Here is a 17,205-nt window from a genome sequence, read left to right on the forward strand (position 1 = left end):
AAAAATCACGTTTGCTGAAGTGACTGGGTGTTTTGGGATATTTTTTTTTCTGCCCAGCAAGGTAGCTGCTGCCTGTGAGGGCATCTGCGACCCAGCAGTGGGTGTGCCTGGAAACTCAGCCCTGCGCGGGAACAAAATTCATCCAAGCACGGACAGTGACCGTGAGGCAAGGGAAACTTTGCCTCTTCAGCAGCACTAAAAATCGGGTTCTGAAATAAATATTTTCAGAAAAATTGTACATCGCGCCCTGAGCGCGGTTTCTGGGGACTGCCGGGGCTCGGTGTCCTTGCGGCGCTCCCTCACGGCGGCCCTGAGGGGCGGGGCCACGCTGGGGGCGGGGCCAGGCGCGTCAGGCGGGGCGGGCAGCGGGAAGATGGCGGCGGCGGGCGGAGGGTGGCCCGCGGTGTGCGAGAAGTTCCGCGCCGCCCGCACGCTCTCGGCCGTGGAGTCCCTCAAGGACCCCGAGACGGAGCCGTACCGCTCCAAGTACAGCGCCCGGGCGCTGCTGCAGGAGGTGAAGCAGCTGCTGAGCGCCGCCGAGGAGGGCGGCGAGGCGGTGCTGGCCGTGCGGCGGGCCGTGCTGGAGTACGAGCTGGGCGTCAACCACACGGACACCGAGGAGCTGTCGGCCGGCGACGAGCACCTGCAGCGCTGCACGCAGCTCCTGGAGCCGCACCGCCTCTCCCCGGACTGCGTGTCCCTCTACATCCAGGCCCAGGTGCGCTGCGGAGGCCGCAGGGGCCGAGCGGGGCTTGGCGGGTCCGGCCAAGCGGGGCTTGGGGGGTCCGGCCCAGCGGGGCTTGGGGGGTCCGGCCCAGCGGGGCCTGGGGGTCCGGCCCAGCGGGGCTTGGGGGGTCCGGCCCAGCGGGGCCTGGGGGTCCGGCCCAGCGGGGCCTGGGGGTCCGGCCCAGCGGGGCTTGGGGGGTCCGGCCCAGCGGGGCCTGGGGGGTCCGGCCCAGCGGGGCTTGGGGGGTCCGGCCCAGCGGGGCCTGGGGGTCCGGCCCAGCGGGGCCTGGGGGGTCCGGCCCAGCGGGGCCTGGGCTGCGCCGGAGATCGCTGCCAGGAGATCCAGGGCCTCTCGCATCCTGAAAGATGCTGCTCTTTAACCTTAATTAACTCAGCGGCCCCGGCCTTCAGTTCTTGGCGGAAGGAATCATTCGCCGGTGGTGGTTGTTGGAGGGATGCTTGTCTGATTTGAGCCTCCTGCTGATGCCTCTGGGCATGCGGAGCATCTAAAATATGTTCTCATTGTTGATAGATCAGCGTGCTGTTGTGGACGGACCGAAGCAAAACTTGTAAGAACTGTGCGAGTATAAATTAGAAAATGGCCTCACTACGTCCAGAATTTATTTGTGATACATTAACTCCTTGGTTGTCGCAGTGATGCTGGGAGATGCTTTTGTTGATGCATTATCCCGAAACGATAAATTGTTTCTTTTTCAGCATTGCCCGTTACATTTTGTCCCAGATGCATAAATACAGTTTTGTTGGTGTTTGAAGTAATAATATTTTCTCTTTATTCTGAAGAAAGGAATAATCAAAATTAGTTCTTGCTACATGAAGATTCACAGAAGGGCCTCTACTGATCACTCTGTCATGGTAGCTGGTGCTCAGCGTCCGACTCTGGACAATGAAATAGTTTTCTAGTACATGAAATAGAGCAGTTATTTGTGTCAAAAATGGTTGCCCTAATTAGAGAAGGCTCCATAGTGCTTCCTCACCAAACTGTAAGGAGTTGTGGGCTGACATGGAAAGGTGGAGGTGAAATGATGACATTTTTGATTTAAAAGCAGTGATTGCCACCAGTGGCAGTACTTCACTTTTTGGGATGCCTGCAGTGTGTTACCCTGTCCTGACTGCTGTTTTGTGGGAAGAGCCATTCCTTTTTCCTTGCTGGGCCTCTTTCTTTAGCCCCGCTTGTGCTCTCTGAGCTGTTGCTCAGGGCTGTGTTTGCCAGGCTGTGTCTGCTGGAGTCTGCTGTGCTCCTCTGCATGGCCTTGGGCAGAGCGTTCAGCTCATAAACAACATGTGATGTGCTGCCTTATAAAAACAGGAATGGAGCTGAAAGGGGCACAGGGCTGGCATGCAGCTGCACATTCTCATTATTTTGAAGGTTTTGGGGGTTTTTTTAGCTCTCTTGAGTTTTGTAACAGCGCTGCCTAGGATTTAAATTAGCACATCAGACATAGATCATTATTAACACCATCTTATTAATAAAATTAGAGGTACTTTTGGTCAAAGTTGGGTTCACAGATGAAGTTGCTTTAGTTTAAATTTTTAGGCAGTAGTCTGTAACTTTTGGACCTCAGAGGTTCCTTTAATCTCTTTCCATTGTTGAAAATATACAAGCATTCATTCCTAGCATATTTTTTTCTTGTTAATTTTTTTTCTGTGGAGCCATGTTAACAAATTTCTGATTTCTTGTTTCTTTTTATGATATTTGTGTGTGATAAAGGCTGCATGAATTGGATGCAGAACATGGACGTTATTTGACACACTAGTCCCATATGTAGCAGATAAACAGAAGGACTGTGAGGTGCCTTTTTAATGTGAAATTTGCTGTGTGAAAACCCCTTTTTGAGCCACTCACAGTGATATGTGTGGGCACAATTTCTGAAATCCATTGTGTTAGAACACACACATATATAAGGATGAAGACTGATCAGTTGTTTGGAAAAAAATGTGTAATTCAAATGGAATGTAACTATTTTTTTTTTTCCTTTTACCTTCAGAACAACCTGGGGATCCTGTGGTCTCAGAGGGATGAAATTGAAACTGCACAAACCTACTTGGAGTCTGCAGAAGCCTTGTATAATCAATACATGAAAGAGGTACAGTGTCAATGTCATGGCAGATCTTCCTTTCACCTGCCACCTGCAGGTTAAGTAACCTTTGAAATAAGCATGCAGTGGAATTTTGAGTTCCTGTGCTTTATGCTGGCTGCTGTGGTGCTTTTGGCAAGTGATACAAGTTGTACTGCAGTGTAGAACAATTAGAGCATTGCTTGCTAATTTCAAAATAGAAAAAAATTTGCTCAAAAATAATGGTCCCTTTAGAAAGCCCTTTAATAATCCAAAGTTGACGCCTGGTAGAATTTGGATTTTAATGAGGACTATCATTAAATGTTACCTTGGAAATGCAGTAGAAATATCCATTGCTTTCAGTGGGAAAAGGAAGCAAAACTAATATTTGCATGGTTTGCTGTGACTGTGCAGTGTTGTGCAGGGGCAAGCAGTTCAGCTCCATATCCAAGAGGACAGTCTCACAGACAGCTAACCCTCTCATGCATATTAAACACCCTTTGGAGCTCTGGATTCTGCTGAGGATCCTACAAAGACTCCCTTGTGCTATTTTTAAGCTCTTTGCAAAGCTGTTCCTACACTGAGTTGCCCCAGGGACAGTTCTGGAGTGAGCTGAAAACATTTGTGGCCTTCAAGAAGCAGTAGCTGTGTCTCAGCACAGCTGAACGGGTTGGGCAGACCTAAACTTCATGAAATTACAGGTTCAGTTCAGCTTTTTCCATGAAATTGGTTTAGAGTACTTGTGGAGATTCTTAGGTTTTTTATTTTATTGGTTGGTTACTGCCCTCTTTCCACCTTTGCAGCCCCAGTGATGGGAGAGGTCATGGATCTAGAAGGGAGCCCCACTTGTCAGCTTATTTCCTGCCCTCAGGATCAGTTGGGCTAACTAGAGATGCTCTCTAATTAATTCCTGATGTTCAGCTTTGATATTTACACCCAGCCCCAGCTATCACCTGGCTTCCAAAAGCATCTGGCACTTGCTCCAGCTATTATGAAATTAAACTGGTGCTATGGTATAGTGGATTAAAGTGCTGCTACTTCACGTTTGCACTGTAGACTTTTCTGAAATTTGAAGTTTTTGTTAGTAGTGGTTACTGAATGTTTCTTCTGGGGCTTTGCTGCCTGACAAGGTGTAGTGGTTTTGGTTTGTTAATTTGAGATTTTTTGGTTAATGTATTAGTGACTGTGGTGGGGTTTAGTGTTGGTTGATTGTTAGTGTATTTTTTTCTTGTTGTGAGGTAGGATTAGGAGAAAGGTAAAGTAGGTTTAAAAGGGAAAGAAGAAATTATTAACAGTAATTAAAGGGTGATAAGAATAGAGTAAAACTTTTAGAATACTTCTCTTCTGTTGCTGCCAGGTGTCCCCAAGGGGTAATAATTAGCATTGGCTCCATGACTCACAGAAGGCAAATCAATCACTTTCTATACTTATTAAGAAATACTTATTATACTTATTTAAGAAACCCATCACCCTTACTCATGACACAGGTGGGCCCAGTTGGTCCTTGAATCCAAACACCATCACCAGTGGCCAACCAAGAAACCTCCCTTGGGAAAGCAAATCTCCATGCCACATTCCACATGTGCACAACAGCAGGGGCAGCAAGTGGAGATAAGAATTGTTTCTCTTTCTTTTCTCTGATCTTCTCTCAGCCTTCCCCAGGACAATGCCTGGGAAATTGTGCATTGCTCTCTGTACCCACAATCTCCTCCTAAGAACTTTTTTATTCTTACTGACAATGCACAGAACCAAAAGCTAAAATTTTAGTTAGTTTACTGTGAACTAAAAAAAAACCAACCCATATTCTTTAGTTTTTAACATCTGTTTTTTCACAAAAACATATACAACTCTCTAATAACTAAAACCCTTACATCAGTTTTGTAAGTATTTCCATACAAACCAAAGCACTGGGGTTATTCAGACCTGCTGATCACTTGCCACACTTTCCCCCAGCATTATTTAGGCATTATGCAGTCAAACATAGCTGTGCTTTAAGTCTGCTTCCTTTTAAAAGGAGCCACAGATTTGTACAATGATGTCAGGAGTTGTCTTTCCCAAATTATAAATATGTGAATGTAGTGCTTGTGACATTCCCCATTTCCAGGCTGCCAGGGAGTCTTTGGTAACTGCTGGTGATGGAGGCATTTTCCTGAGCTGGTGGATTTAGTTCTTTACTGACTGGGTCCAGTTAACCCACAAATTGGGTGGTGTCTCTCCCTAAAGCAACACCAAGGCAAAGAGCTCGGGCTGATGAAATCCACTTAGAAAGGAGAGTTGCAGAGCTCTTTCTGAGGATAAGTAAAGGCATAAGGCTTGATATCAGAGATAGATCTGCAGATATACAGGAAGGAGGCAAGAGTTTTGCTTACTGTGTCATTTCAGTTCTTTTCTTTGCAGGAATAGCTCTAGTCTTGCCAGAATAGAGTCCAAATCTTGTTAGAATGTTTGTATCTGAAGAAAACAAGAGGAAGAGTTATAAATTCACCTCATAAAAACTAATGAGGTGTAAACAAAGACCTACAGATTAAAAGATCAGATACAAAAATCTACGTGCCTCTGGTAGGTTAAACATGCTTTAGTTCATTTGTTACTGTGTGTTTCAGGTACATTTACTCATTTTTTAAGGTGAATAAAACACTTCTATTAAAAGCAGGTAAATGAGTCTGTTCAGGGATCTTTAATGAGAAGCAGTACAAACATAGTAGGTGTTCTTTCTCTGGGAGTCCCTTCAGAAGAACCTTCCCAGCAGCTCTGCTGAGCTCTCAGCACTTGTGTTCTCTGCAGGACTTCCTCAGGATGTTTTCTTGCTGCTCAGCACTGCAGCTGGGCAAACAGATATTTCCCACTTGAAGGCTTGGTGTTAAATGGATGCCTCAAAGCCCAGAATGTTACTGCACAAACCAAAGATGTCCTGCAGACTCCAGGCTGAGTATCTCTGGTGCAGGCAGTGTGCATTGCTTTAAAGTACATAAGCAGAAGCCTCCTGCAAGCTGTGAGCTTTGTCATTCCATGTGGAATTGTGCCTTTCATCCTCTAAATCTCCTGAGTGTTGTGGAATTGCTCTGGAGAAGTGGCACTGAGCTGGGTTATGTAAAGCTTTGTTGAATTTGGGATTGGCAAATGGTCAGTGGTGTGTAGCCAGGAGAGGGAGCACTGTGCCAGAGTGAGAAATGCAGTTTGCTGAATGTGCCATGTGCCCTTGCAGGATGGAAATCCTCCCCTGGATCCCAGTGAACATTTCATGGCAGAAGAAGAGAAACTCACAGACCAAGAAAGATCCAAAAGGTGGGTGTTAAGCAGCATGCTTATATTATTATTATTATTATTATTATTCTTTTTTTTTTTTTAATGATGAGTTATAGGAATGTGCCCTCTGTTGACAGAGTGACAAAACTTAAAAAGGAAATGAGCCCAGAAGTTTCTCTCCTCAATTAAGTGAAAAGCCACCTCCTAGGCCCAGAGGACTTCACCTCAAACTTAAGGAGACCCAGTTGGACAGGAGCCAAAAAGTCCTGCCTGGGCAATTTACCAGAAAAAGAAGAGACCAAAGAAACCAATCACTTTTGTGAGGTGTTTTACCAGGAGCAAAGACCTCCTGCACCTGGCTCAGTTTTCTCTGTTTGTTATTTTGCCTTTTATTAAGCCTTTTTGCCTTTTAATAAACCTTTTGTTTCCAACACTGCCACAGAAGCCATCCTGCTGATTTTGATGCCTCCAAGGGTAGGTGTGTTATAGGCCTCCAGGATGATTAGATCTAGCTCCAGGAGGCTGCTATAACAGTGAGTATTTAGGGAGGGAAGCACACCATCTGAAGAGGCTGTTGTTGCTTTTCCAGGTTTGAAAAGGCCTACACACACACTCTGTATTACCTGGCCCAAGTGTACCAGCACCTGGAGATGATTGAGAAGGCTGCTCAGTACTGCCACACCACGCTGAAGCGGCAGCTCGAGTACTGCGGCTACTACCCCGTGGAGTGGGCACGGAATGCTGCCACCCTGTCCCAGTACTACCTGTCCAAGGTGACCCTCAGGCTGTCCTGCTGCCCCTGTACCCCTGATGTCCCTGTCCTGCTGTCCCTGTACACCTAGTGTCACTGTCCTGCTGCCCCTGTACCACCAATGTCACTCTCCTGCTGTCCTTGTGCCCCTAATGTCACTGTCCTGCTGCCCCTGTACCCCTAATGTCACTGTCCTGCTGCCCCTGTACCCCTAATGTCACTGCCCTGCTGCCCCTGTACCCCTAATGTCACTGTCCTGCTGTCCTTGTGCCCCTAATGTCACTGCCCTGCTGCCCCTGTACCCCTAATGTCACTGTCCTGCTGTCCTTGTGCCCCTAATGTCCCTGTCCTGCTGTCCCCGTACCCCTAATGTCCCTGTCCTGCTGTCCCTGTACCCCTAATGTCACTGTCCTGCTGCCCCTGTACACCTAATGTCACTGTCCTGCTGCCCCTGTACCCCTAATGTCACTGTCCTGCTGTCCCTGTACCCCTGATGTCACTGTCCTGCTGTCCCTGTACCCCTATTGTCACTGTCCTGCTGCCCCTGTACCCCTAATGTCACTGTCCTGCTGCCCCTGTACCCCTGATGTCCCTGTCCTGCTGCCCCTGTACCCCTGATGTCCCTGTCCTGCTGCCCCTGTACCACCAATGTCACTGTCCTGCTGCCCCTGTACCCCTGATGTCCCTGTCCTGCTGTCCCTGTACCCCTGATGTCCCTGTCCTGCTGCCCCTGTACCCCTAATGTCACTGTCCTGCTGTCCCTGTACCCCTAATGTCACTGTCCTGCTGCCCCTGTACCCCTAATGTCACTGTCCTGCTGCCCCTGTACCCCTGATGTCCCTGTCCTGCTGTCCCTGTACCCCTGACGTCCCTGTCCTGCTGCCCCTGTACCACCAATGTCCCTGTCCTGCTGCCCCTGTACCCCTAATGTCACTGTCCTGCTGCCCCTGTACCCCTGATGTCACTGTCCTGCTGTCCCTGTACCCCTAATGTCACTGTCCTGCTGTCCCTGTACCCCTAATGTCACTGTCCTGCTGTCCCTGTACCCCTAATGTCACTGTCCTGCTGTCCCTGTACCCCTAATGTCACTGTCCTGCTGCCCCTGTACCCCTGATGTCCCTGTCCTGCTGTCCCTGTACCCCTGACGTCCCTGTCCTGCTGCCCCTGTACCACCAATGTCCCTGTCCAACAGCTCCTTGACACCGAGCTCCAGATGAACTGAAAATGGGAGTGACCGTGTTCACAGGGGCCCCAGGATGAGGGAAGAGATGAGATCTGACTCCATGTATCATAAGGCTGATTTATTATTTTATTATATTAATAATAATTCATTAATTTATGTGATCTTAATATAATTAATTTATTAATTTGTGTAATTTGAATCTAATATTAATATAATAAAATAATATTTTATTCTTTTATGATATTAATAGTATTATATTAAAACTATGCTCAAAGAATAGAAGAAAGGATTCCATCAGAAGGCTAGCAAGGAAAGCAAAAGAATGGAATGATAATAAAATCTTGTGACTGACCAGAGTCCTGACTCAGCTGGGCTGTGATTGGCCATTAATTAGAAACAACCACATGAGACCAATCCCAGATGCACCTGTTGCATTCCACAGCAGCAGATAATCATTGTTTACATTTTGTTCTTCTCAGGAGGAAAAAATCCTAAGGAAAGGATTTTTCCTAAAAGATGTCTGTGACAAACGTGCACCTATAAAACCACAAGTTGTGTTCTGACACGAAGCATCTGTCAGGTTTTGTCTGAAGAGGACATGGTGGCTTTCCTGTGCAGTTGTGATGAACAGGGCTGTAAACATGAGAAAAGCTCTACAGTTAATGAAATATTAGCAGTGATGTCATGTCATGTTCATAAGTAAACTTTGGAGTTATAATAATTGAATCTAAAATTCTTTCTTATATTGTTCTCTTACTATGAAGTTTGAAAACGAAAAGCATCTCATGAGGGCCAAGCTACGGCATTTTGTTTACAATAAATGATTATCCTTTGTGCCTTAGCATGTGCTCAAGAGTTGTTTGAACCTATGTGAACATGAAATGAATATGTGAGTTGGCAGCTGTTTGCCACGCGTTGACTCTAAACAATCTATTGTTAGGAAGTGCTTCAGCTTTATTTAGGATTTTCTATATTCCAGGCTATTCAGATGCTCTTTTCTGATGCTTAAAAAGATTCCTGCCCTATCTAAGGCAGTTGTTGCTAATGTCAATAGTAACTCCTAATTTCCATATCTTTGTGATGCATTGATAGCAGCAGTTATTTAACAGTGCACTGCCAAATATGGGTAAAGGAATCTAGATCTGACTCAGTGTTGTGCCACAAGGCATCACTTCCTTCACCTCAGGGAGCCACAACACTCAGAGGTTCAGTGTGCATTGCCAGCGTTAAAGGAAAGGCTTGCTGTTGTGGCTGTGGTACAGAAAAAAACAATAGAAAATATTGTATTCACTAGTAGGTGTGGAAAAATTGTGTTTTCTTCCAGTGCCTGGGCAATATGCTCCAGAGCCTCTCAGTTCTGTCATTTCCCTTGTGGTCATGTGTGCTCACTCTCTGAGCTGAGGGGGTTGGCCAAGTGACAGCAGCGCTGGAGCTGCTCACAGCCTGTAAATGCTGCTCTGTGTGTCTCAGGAGCTGCTCACAGCCTGTAAATGCTGCTCTGTGTGTCTCAGGAGCTGCTCACAGCCTGTAAATGCTGCTCTGTGTGTCTCAGGAGCTGCTCACACCCTGTAAATGCTGCTCTGTTTCTCCAGGAATGCTTCATGGAGGCTCGACACTGCCTAGCAGCAGCCAGTGTCATCTTCAGCCAAGCTGGGCAGGTGCCATCTGCTGAAGACTGTAAGTTTATAAAAGAGTTTTGAATAAAATTCTTGTGAATTAAGCATCACTGAAGTTTAACAACATGTACAAAACTTATCCCAGTGTTAATTTCCTAAAATACTTTTCAATAGAGTTGAATGTTTCTGAAAAGTGACTGCTACTACAGCTCAGGGTTGGCTGTGTGTAGACCCCCTGAGAAAAAGTGCTTGTTTCTGGTGTTTCAGAAAGCAATAATTTAGTAAAAGTGAAATTTAAAACAATATCCACTTCATCCATGTGGCCTTGTACACGTGCTAAAAGGGCAGTTTGCCTCAGTGATCAGAGGGCAGGGATTCAGTGAACCACACCAGATGTTCCCTGGGAAAAGCTTTAAAAGAGGGAGCAAAGCTGCAGCTTCTAAAACCCCAAATCCAGCAGGTGCTTGTGCTGTGCTGGATGCTGCAGCCTCATCAGTGGCTGCTTTTGGAGTTGTGGCTGCTCTCCTTGTTCTTTGGGCCTTGATGCAAAGAATCAGCTTGGCAGTCCAGTGTGAACAGCAGGAGAAGAAAGTTGTGGAGATCTGACCCTCATTTTAGGGCCCTGTGGTTCCATGGTAGTGTCATGCTCTGTTTTAGGGCTGGCTTTGCTCATCTGCAGCATTTTTGTGTCTGTCTTGGGCAAGTGGAGCTTCCAGCTGGTGGAGCTTTAATTCATGGGGAGGGAGCAAGTATGAGCCAGCTGAGTTCTACCTTGCACCACAGAGGAGGAGTGAGAATCCCATTTGTTCTGGTGAATATTTGCTTATCCTGCCTTCCCTTCCTTTTTTGGTAGCAAGTCTGGGCCCCATTGCAATGCAAATGCCCTCACCATCCTCAGACACAATTACTGGGCAGCTGAAGCTCAGAAAATGAATTATCCTGATTTCTTTCTCTTACTACAGAGAGACCTGGAAACCTTTTGATGAAAGGTCTTTTTAAAGATACATTATGATCTATTTATTTTCAGAACTCATACATGACAAATCCTTGTTAATCTGTATGGGTTTCTATCAGGAATGACAGTTTACAGAATTATTACATAAACTAACATGGAGAACATGTTTCTGTCTAAGCATGAGGAAAATGAAATACAAGTGTATTCTTTGCATGGAACATTTGAGGGTCTTGCTGGTGTGCTGGACTTCTCTTAAAGTTTTTATGTGTTGATGTCCATTCAGCAGATGAAACAGAGCCGGACCAACAGGACCTTCCAGAGAGGAAAGCTGAAATTGCAAGGTGTTGGATCAAGTATTGCCTGAATCTTCTGCAAAGCGCTCGAAAATTGCTTGAGGTAACAGAAAATTGTTCTGTGGCTGTCGTTGTCTAACAGCAAACTGAGGCTGCTCTGGTGTTTGCAAGGGGAGTCAGTAACAAGGAATAAGCAAAACAACAAATGCTTGCAGTGTAGCAAGTGTTTCATGGTATGGTTTGATTTAAAGGCAGCGCTTCAGAGTGAGCACAGATAGGGGAGCAGCTCTGCCAAGTGATCAGTGCATTGCTTTTATGACTTAATTATTATTAAGGTAGTTTCATTTAAATATTGTTATTTAATTATTTAATTTTGTGCAACTTCACAACATTTCCTCCTCTCTGCTGCATTTTCTTGCAGTTTGATTTGATTTGGATAAGATTTCTTCTTATTTAACTGTTAGTAAGAATGTTCTCTTAATATGCAACAGTTTTCTGTGCTGATGTTCTCGTTCATCCAAGCATTTGATGAATTCAGATTTGATTCAGTTCACTTAATTTGTTTGAGTATTTCTTCAGATGTTTAAACCAGCATTTGCTGAAAGGCTTTGTGAAGCAGAGCCCTTGTGTTTAACATTTATTCCTTTGCTGTTTTGTCACACAGGGTAGGGAGACTGAACCACTTTAATTTTATGTCTTTTCAGAATTGATAATGCAATTTACATTATTCTTTTGTTAATATAAGGCCTCATATATCAAAGATTTCTCTTTTGTTGTGTTGCTCACTAGTTTACATGTCAAAGGTGACTCAAAATGATTCAGTCTCTCTTCATAAGGCAGATTTGTTTCAATCAGCATGCTTTGTCATTTCAGGATAACATAGGAGAGCTGGATCCAGACAGGCAATTGGAACTCAAGGCCCAAAGGAAAAAGGAAGAGGACGAAAAGGAGAAGGGCAGGAAGAAAGCTGTCCTTTTTGGGACTAGTGACATCTGTGACTCTGTCCTGGCCATGGAGGAGAAAGTGAGCAGCGTTTATCCCTTAGATTTTCAAGAAGCCAGAGAAGTGTTCCTGGTTGGTCAGAACTATGTTCAGGAGGCAAAGGAGTTCTTTCAGGTGGATGGTTATGTCACTGACCACATTGAAATTGTGCAGGATCACAGTGCTCTGTTCAAGGTCCTTGCTTTCTTTGAAGAGGACTATGAGAGGCGCTGCAAGATGCACAAGCGTAGGATAGACATGCTGGAGCCCATCTACACTGACCTGAACCCCCAGTACTACCTGCTGGTCCGCAGGCAGCTGCAGTGTGAGCTGGCTGACACCTACTATGAGATGATGGATCTCAAGGTGGCTATTGGCAACAGGTTAGAGAAGCTAGATTCACACACAGTTAAAAAAATTAATTCTCTGGCTCAGTTTGCAATCAAATACTATGAGCTCTTCTTGGATTCTTTGAGGAACCCTGATAAGGTGTTTCCTGAAAAGCTGGAGGAAGATGTTCTCCGCCCTGCCATGGTGGCTAAATTTCACATTGCACGGCTCTATGGTAAGCTCATTACTTCAGATAGCAAAAAGCAACTGGAAAACATGCAGACATCACTGGAGTATTACACATTTCTGGTAGACTATTGTGAGAAGTATCCAGATGCTGTCCCTGCCGTTGAGACTGAACTAGAGCTCAGTAAGGAGATGGTGAATCTTCTCCCAGCAAGCATGGAGAGGCTAAGAGCAAAGGTGTCTTCATTTGTGTAAGTGCTTGCCTGGGAGGCAGTGGCACTGTCAGAGCAGCTCCCTGTCCAGGCAGTGCCGTGCACAGCTCCCCATTGATTGATAGAGGTCAGGGACATCACCCAGAGCCTGCACCAGTGTAACCCTGTGAACAGCTCTCCTGGTCCCTAGCTCACCCACGCTAATGGTATCACCTCTAAATGTAAAGTACAAGTCCAGCTCATGCTTTGTACTGTGTGTCCTATATGTAAATATGAACCTTTTCTCCCTCACAGCTTTTTCTTTGGTGTACGGTTCAGTTCTTAAGTGTAGTGCTGTATGAAAATAGTTTCTTTTAAGAGAATCTTCTTCTCTAAGAAATTTTTTTCTTATAAACCTGAGGCACGTTCTCCCAACTAGAATGCATTTTATCTCTTCTAAGGTTTGTCCCCAGAAAACTTTATCAATGTGAAGGGAACTTGTTTTCAGTATTTATTTTGTATGTTGCTTGTTGTTCTTTTCCCTTGCTAATCAAAACCCAGTTGATATAGACTCAATAAATGGACTAGCTTGGCTAAATATTTCTTCAGAGTCCTTGGAGTTCTGTTTCCTGTGTCTTACTAAGATACAACATATGTTTTAATTTTGACCATCTTCAGTAAAAACACATGAGCAATTGTAGTGCCAGAAGCCAGAGTAAGAAAGGAGACAGATTTCTTTGTGGTGGGAGACAATGCTCTGCTCTTAACACACCATGGAATATTCACAGGTCACAGGTCCTGGGCTCTGCTGCTCCAGACATTTGCCTGATAGAGCCTGATGCCATGGGAGGCTTCTCTTGGTGCTGCTCAGGGAGTTCTTGTAGCAGGGAGCTCTGAATTGTTAGAGATGAAACACGGGCAGAGCAGGAGGTGATGGGCAGAGCCTCCAGGGACAGTGGCACTTTGTGCAGTAGGGTGTTGTCATCTTCTTGTCTCCTTATCACAAAAGTTCCACACCAGCTTGGTGTGTGTCATGGGCAGCTCTCAGAGCACTGACTCTTCTCAAAGCAGCCAACTGACCCCAGTTCCCTTCTCAGCCCCACCCCACTCTTTTATAGACTCTTCTTCTCACTGTTTGCAGCTGTGGCCTGCTAAAGTCAGGCCTGCTCCTGATCTTGGACAATTGGCCCAGCTGCAACTCCTTAGGGGTGAGATTCCTTTCTACACAATCTTTTCTTGTATTCTGTCCCCCTCCAGCAGGGCACCAGCAGTGCTGGCAGGGTGGGAACGTGCTCACAGCACCAGAGGGCACTGAAGGAGAGTGGTCCAACAGCTGGATTCCTCTGGAGATGGAAGGGAGGAGACATCACATTTGCTTAAAGGGTGTGAGGGGAAAGCAGGCACATCTGAATGGTAAAAATCCCTTCTGCAGGCTAGACTGCTAACCACAAACAAATAGGCCAACAAAAATGGGTGCTGGAAATGTGCAGCAGCAAAAGTCAAAACTAGAGCAGCTGCTTGAGTGCCTGTGGAGGCAGGGAGAGAGCGAGTGCACGTGCCTGGGTGTGTTTTTTCTGTTTTACTAAATTGTTGTCTAGTCAGCCTCTAGGAGTTTCATTTCTGCAGTCAGATCTTTAATTCAGATTTTCCTGTGGCCTGAAAGTAAGACAGCCCTAGTTTCTCAGTGAAACATTTCTCAGCAGGCTCTGTTGCACATTGTTTTTGTCTGATTTCAGTTAAAGCTAGTGTGCACTTTTACCACAAACAAAAATATTAAAATGTTTTCTACTGACTTTTAGTTTCATATTCAAGTAGAAGGCAGCAATACATGTTTGGAGTAGTTGTTTGGGGCTTTTTCCTTCTATACTTTTGCCTTTGAGCAAATTTTGTAGAGCATCATCATTAGCTTTCTTGTAATTTGGAGGAGGATAGTTTGTGGGCTATCCTAGCATAAAAAAATCTTTTTTTTTCCCTTCAAATACTGGTCTGAAGTAAGTGTGAAAAATGACCTGCAGGAAACTGCAAAGCTGAATGAAGTGCAGCTTTGATCCTTTTTAACCATCAGATGTATCCCTTTTACTAATTTGATATATCCATTTTAACCATCATCAGGTGTGCAGAGAAACACCCTGAATCCACCAAAACCACGAGAGAGCTCAGCAGACAGGTTGGAGTAGCTCCAGAGGTAAGAAGGCCTGATGGAAGAAGGATCAGAGCTTTTCCAGCACAATCAGTGTGATTGGAGAGCTCTCTCCTCTGGACATACCCAGAACACTTTGGCTTTCCAATTTTTAAAAAAAACATATTTCATATAAATGCATATGGAGTTACAGAAAGCAATTATGCCAGTTCATCTCCTAGACTAAATGTTCAAGGCTCTGCCAGTTAATTCTCTTTTATTACTGGAGACTGCATCTGCCAGATGCTCAGCACAAAGTGCTATGCTGTGCTTTTAAGGCATCTCTTTTTAAAAGGCCCTTTGAGTAATTCCTGTTTGTTCAATGATTTGAGAGAATGAACTTATGTAAGGTTCTGTATTTAGTTAAAAAAAAAGGAGGTGGGGAGCTTGTTGGATTAGGCAGCAAAGCTCCCTTCAGGAATGTTGAGTTTTAACTGTAAAGTATGTGCGAGGTCAGGCGTTTATTTCAAAGATTAATTGAAGATTAGGTTCCTGTGAACTCTGTTTAACCTGCATTTCTATTCCTTTCTGTACAGCAGAAACGTCTCACAACTGAACCTCCTTTTTGTTGTTCTACTTGTTTTTTCTCCTTAGCCAGCACAAAGCAGCGAGATTTACAAGAAGCCCCAGTTTCTGCAGAATTCCTATCAAGTGTGAGATCAGAGACATAACCTCAGTGTACTTCTTCAAATGGCATGCAACACTCATGAGAAGTGATTTGGTTTGATTAAAACCATTTTGGGTTTAATTGAAGTGCTAAATTCTTATGCTGGCTAGAGATGTGGTAGGTGTCACAAAATGGAGTGAAGGGCAGGGTTGTGAAAAATGCCAGTCACCTGTTTTTGGAATTTTAAAGGTTTAATAGTAATAAAATGGTTATAAAAATGGTAATATAATTAGGGTGATAATAATTTGGACAGTATGAGACAATAGAAACAAAGAGTTACAGATAGTCCAGGTACCTCTTTCTGGGCAAAATAAGCCCAGAAAAGGCCCCACGTTAACAGAGGATTAACCCTTAAAAGCAACAGCCTGTTGCATATTCATACCCCTCATCCACGATGCATAAATTCCATTCAAGCACAGGATTCTGTCTGCGCAGTGTCAGCTTCTTCCTCTGAATCCTGACTGAGTCTCCACGGCTGAACGAGGCAGGAAGAAGTTCATTTCTCCTGATAATGGAGCAATAAATTCTCTTTCTCTGAGAGATTTGGGTGCCCTGTGGCTGCTATCTTGCTGTGAGTCCTTTCTTTAAAACAAGTATCTTACATAGCATAGTTTCTATTTTAACATTATGTTATAACCTAAAACTATATTTAACACACTACTTAAGACAATTAGTACAGCAGAACTTTCTAACACAACACATATAATATTCATCTGAATATTTGCAAAAAGCCAATCATAAATACACATTTTTCACAGGAGGTTTTCACAGGCTCGGTGTGGATGGTTTCCTGCTCTGTGAGCACATCAGATGTGTCAGTGTGATGGTGCTTTCACCTGCAGAAATGCTGTGTGAGCATGGCTAGCCCTGACAGCAGGCAATGAGAAACACCAGCTGAGTTTTACTCAACACATGCCTTTCCCCAGCTCACTTTTGTTTGGGGTTTCCTCTTCACTCAGCACGGAGGGAGCAAAGAGGACTTTGCTTGTCCAAAAGGACTGAGATGGCTGGTGTTTCCTGGATGTGTCCTGAGGAACTGCCCACTGCAGGATGCCCAGATGTGCTCCTGCAGAGGAGGGTGTAGCTGGTCAGGCAAACCCTTCTCAGTCCCACAGTTACAGAACTAGAGGCTGTTACGAGAAAGCCAAGTGCATCGAGCTGTGGTGGGAAGCATTTGTCAACTTTCTTTCCTCTTCCATTGCAACATCTGTGGCTATTTTAGAGCTGGCTACAGATGATTAATTTTTAGTTTGAAAAGTGCTTTTACGTATTTCCTGGGAACTCTGTCCCAGGAGCCTCCTTGAGCTGTTCCATTTTGCAGTTTGGTGGTTTTAACTCCTCCTTGTCACGGGTAGGTGCAAAAGCAGTGGTTTCCTGATGAGAGCTGTTGGCCTGGCTGCCTGTTTTCCCAAACCATTGTTTGGCTGTGCCTCTGCAGCTGAAGGGCCAGGCAGAATGCTGGGATATGAAGCACAGCACCTTTGGAAAACACGTTGCTTCCATTCAAAAGAGAAAATGTCTGTGGTACTGTTTGTTTGGGAAAAGTGACTGATAAAGTGGCCCCTTAACACCAGAAGTTTTAATGATTTAGGTGTTTATAGCAATGTTTTAAATATCTAGTGCTTGAGTTTTTGGCATCTGGTGTGCACAAAATACAGCACGGTGTTTTTACACACTCATTGCTGCTGTGAAAGTGATTTGCTGGTTGGCATTGGACCAGGATACAAGGATTCCTCTATCTGAGTTTTTAATGCAATTTTCTGCAGAAAAAAAAAAAGAGGAATTGGATGAGTTATCAGTGAAAGACTGAGACAGGCATGTGATGA

At 44.9% G+C, this 17,205-nt stretch overlaps 1 protein-coding gene across 2 annotated transcripts; it reads left to right on the forward strand.

Annotated features, from left to right (window-relative positions):
* The first annotated feature begins 373 nt into the window (after positions 1 to 373).
* On the forward strand, positions 374 to 13,133 carry KIFBP (kinesin family binding protein). Of its 2 annotated transcripts, none has more exons than XM_059477380.1 (7): positions 374 to 718; positions 2,733 to 2,831; positions 6,007 to 6,086; positions 6,637 to 6,820; positions 9,574 to 9,658; positions 10,836 to 10,948; positions 11,719 to 13,133. In XM_059477380.1, the coding sequence occupies exons 1-7, from the start codon at positions 374 to 376 to the stop codon at positions 12,595 to 12,597; spliced, it is 1,785 nt and encodes a 594-aa protein (XP_059333363.1). In that variant the 3' UTR covers positions 12,598 to 13,133. The 2 variants fall into 2 exon arrangements, with proteins under 2 accessions (XP_059333363.1, XP_059333365.1); XM_059477382.1 differs by having other exon boundaries at positions 10,839 to 10,948.
* The last annotated feature ends 4,072 nt before the right edge of the window (positions 13,134 to 17,205 follow it).

This window comes from Ammospiza nelsoni, chromosome 8 (genome assembly GCF_027579445.1).
Source record: "Ammospiza nelsoni isolate bAmmNel1 chromosome 8, bAmmNel1.pri, whole genome shotgun sequence".
In the NCBI taxonomy this organism is placed as follows: domain Eukaryota; kingdom Metazoa; phylum Chordata; class Aves; order Passeriformes; family Passerellidae; genus Ammospiza; species Ammospiza nelsoni.

Bases quoted from the DNA above. Each gene is read 5' to 3' on its own strand.
- KIFBP (XM_059477380.1), top strand. From the start codon at position 374: ATGGCGGCGGCGGGCGGAGGGTGGCCCGCGGTGTGCGAGAAGTTCCGC. The intron at 2,832-6,006 runs GTACAGTGTCAA...GTGCCCTTGCAG, and splicing joins ATAATCAATACATGAAAGAG to GATGGAAATCCTCCCCTGGA. The intron at 6,087-6,636 runs GTGGGTGTTAAG...TTGCTTTTCCAG, and splicing joins GACCAAGAAAGATCCAAAAG to GTTTGAAAAGGCCTACACAC.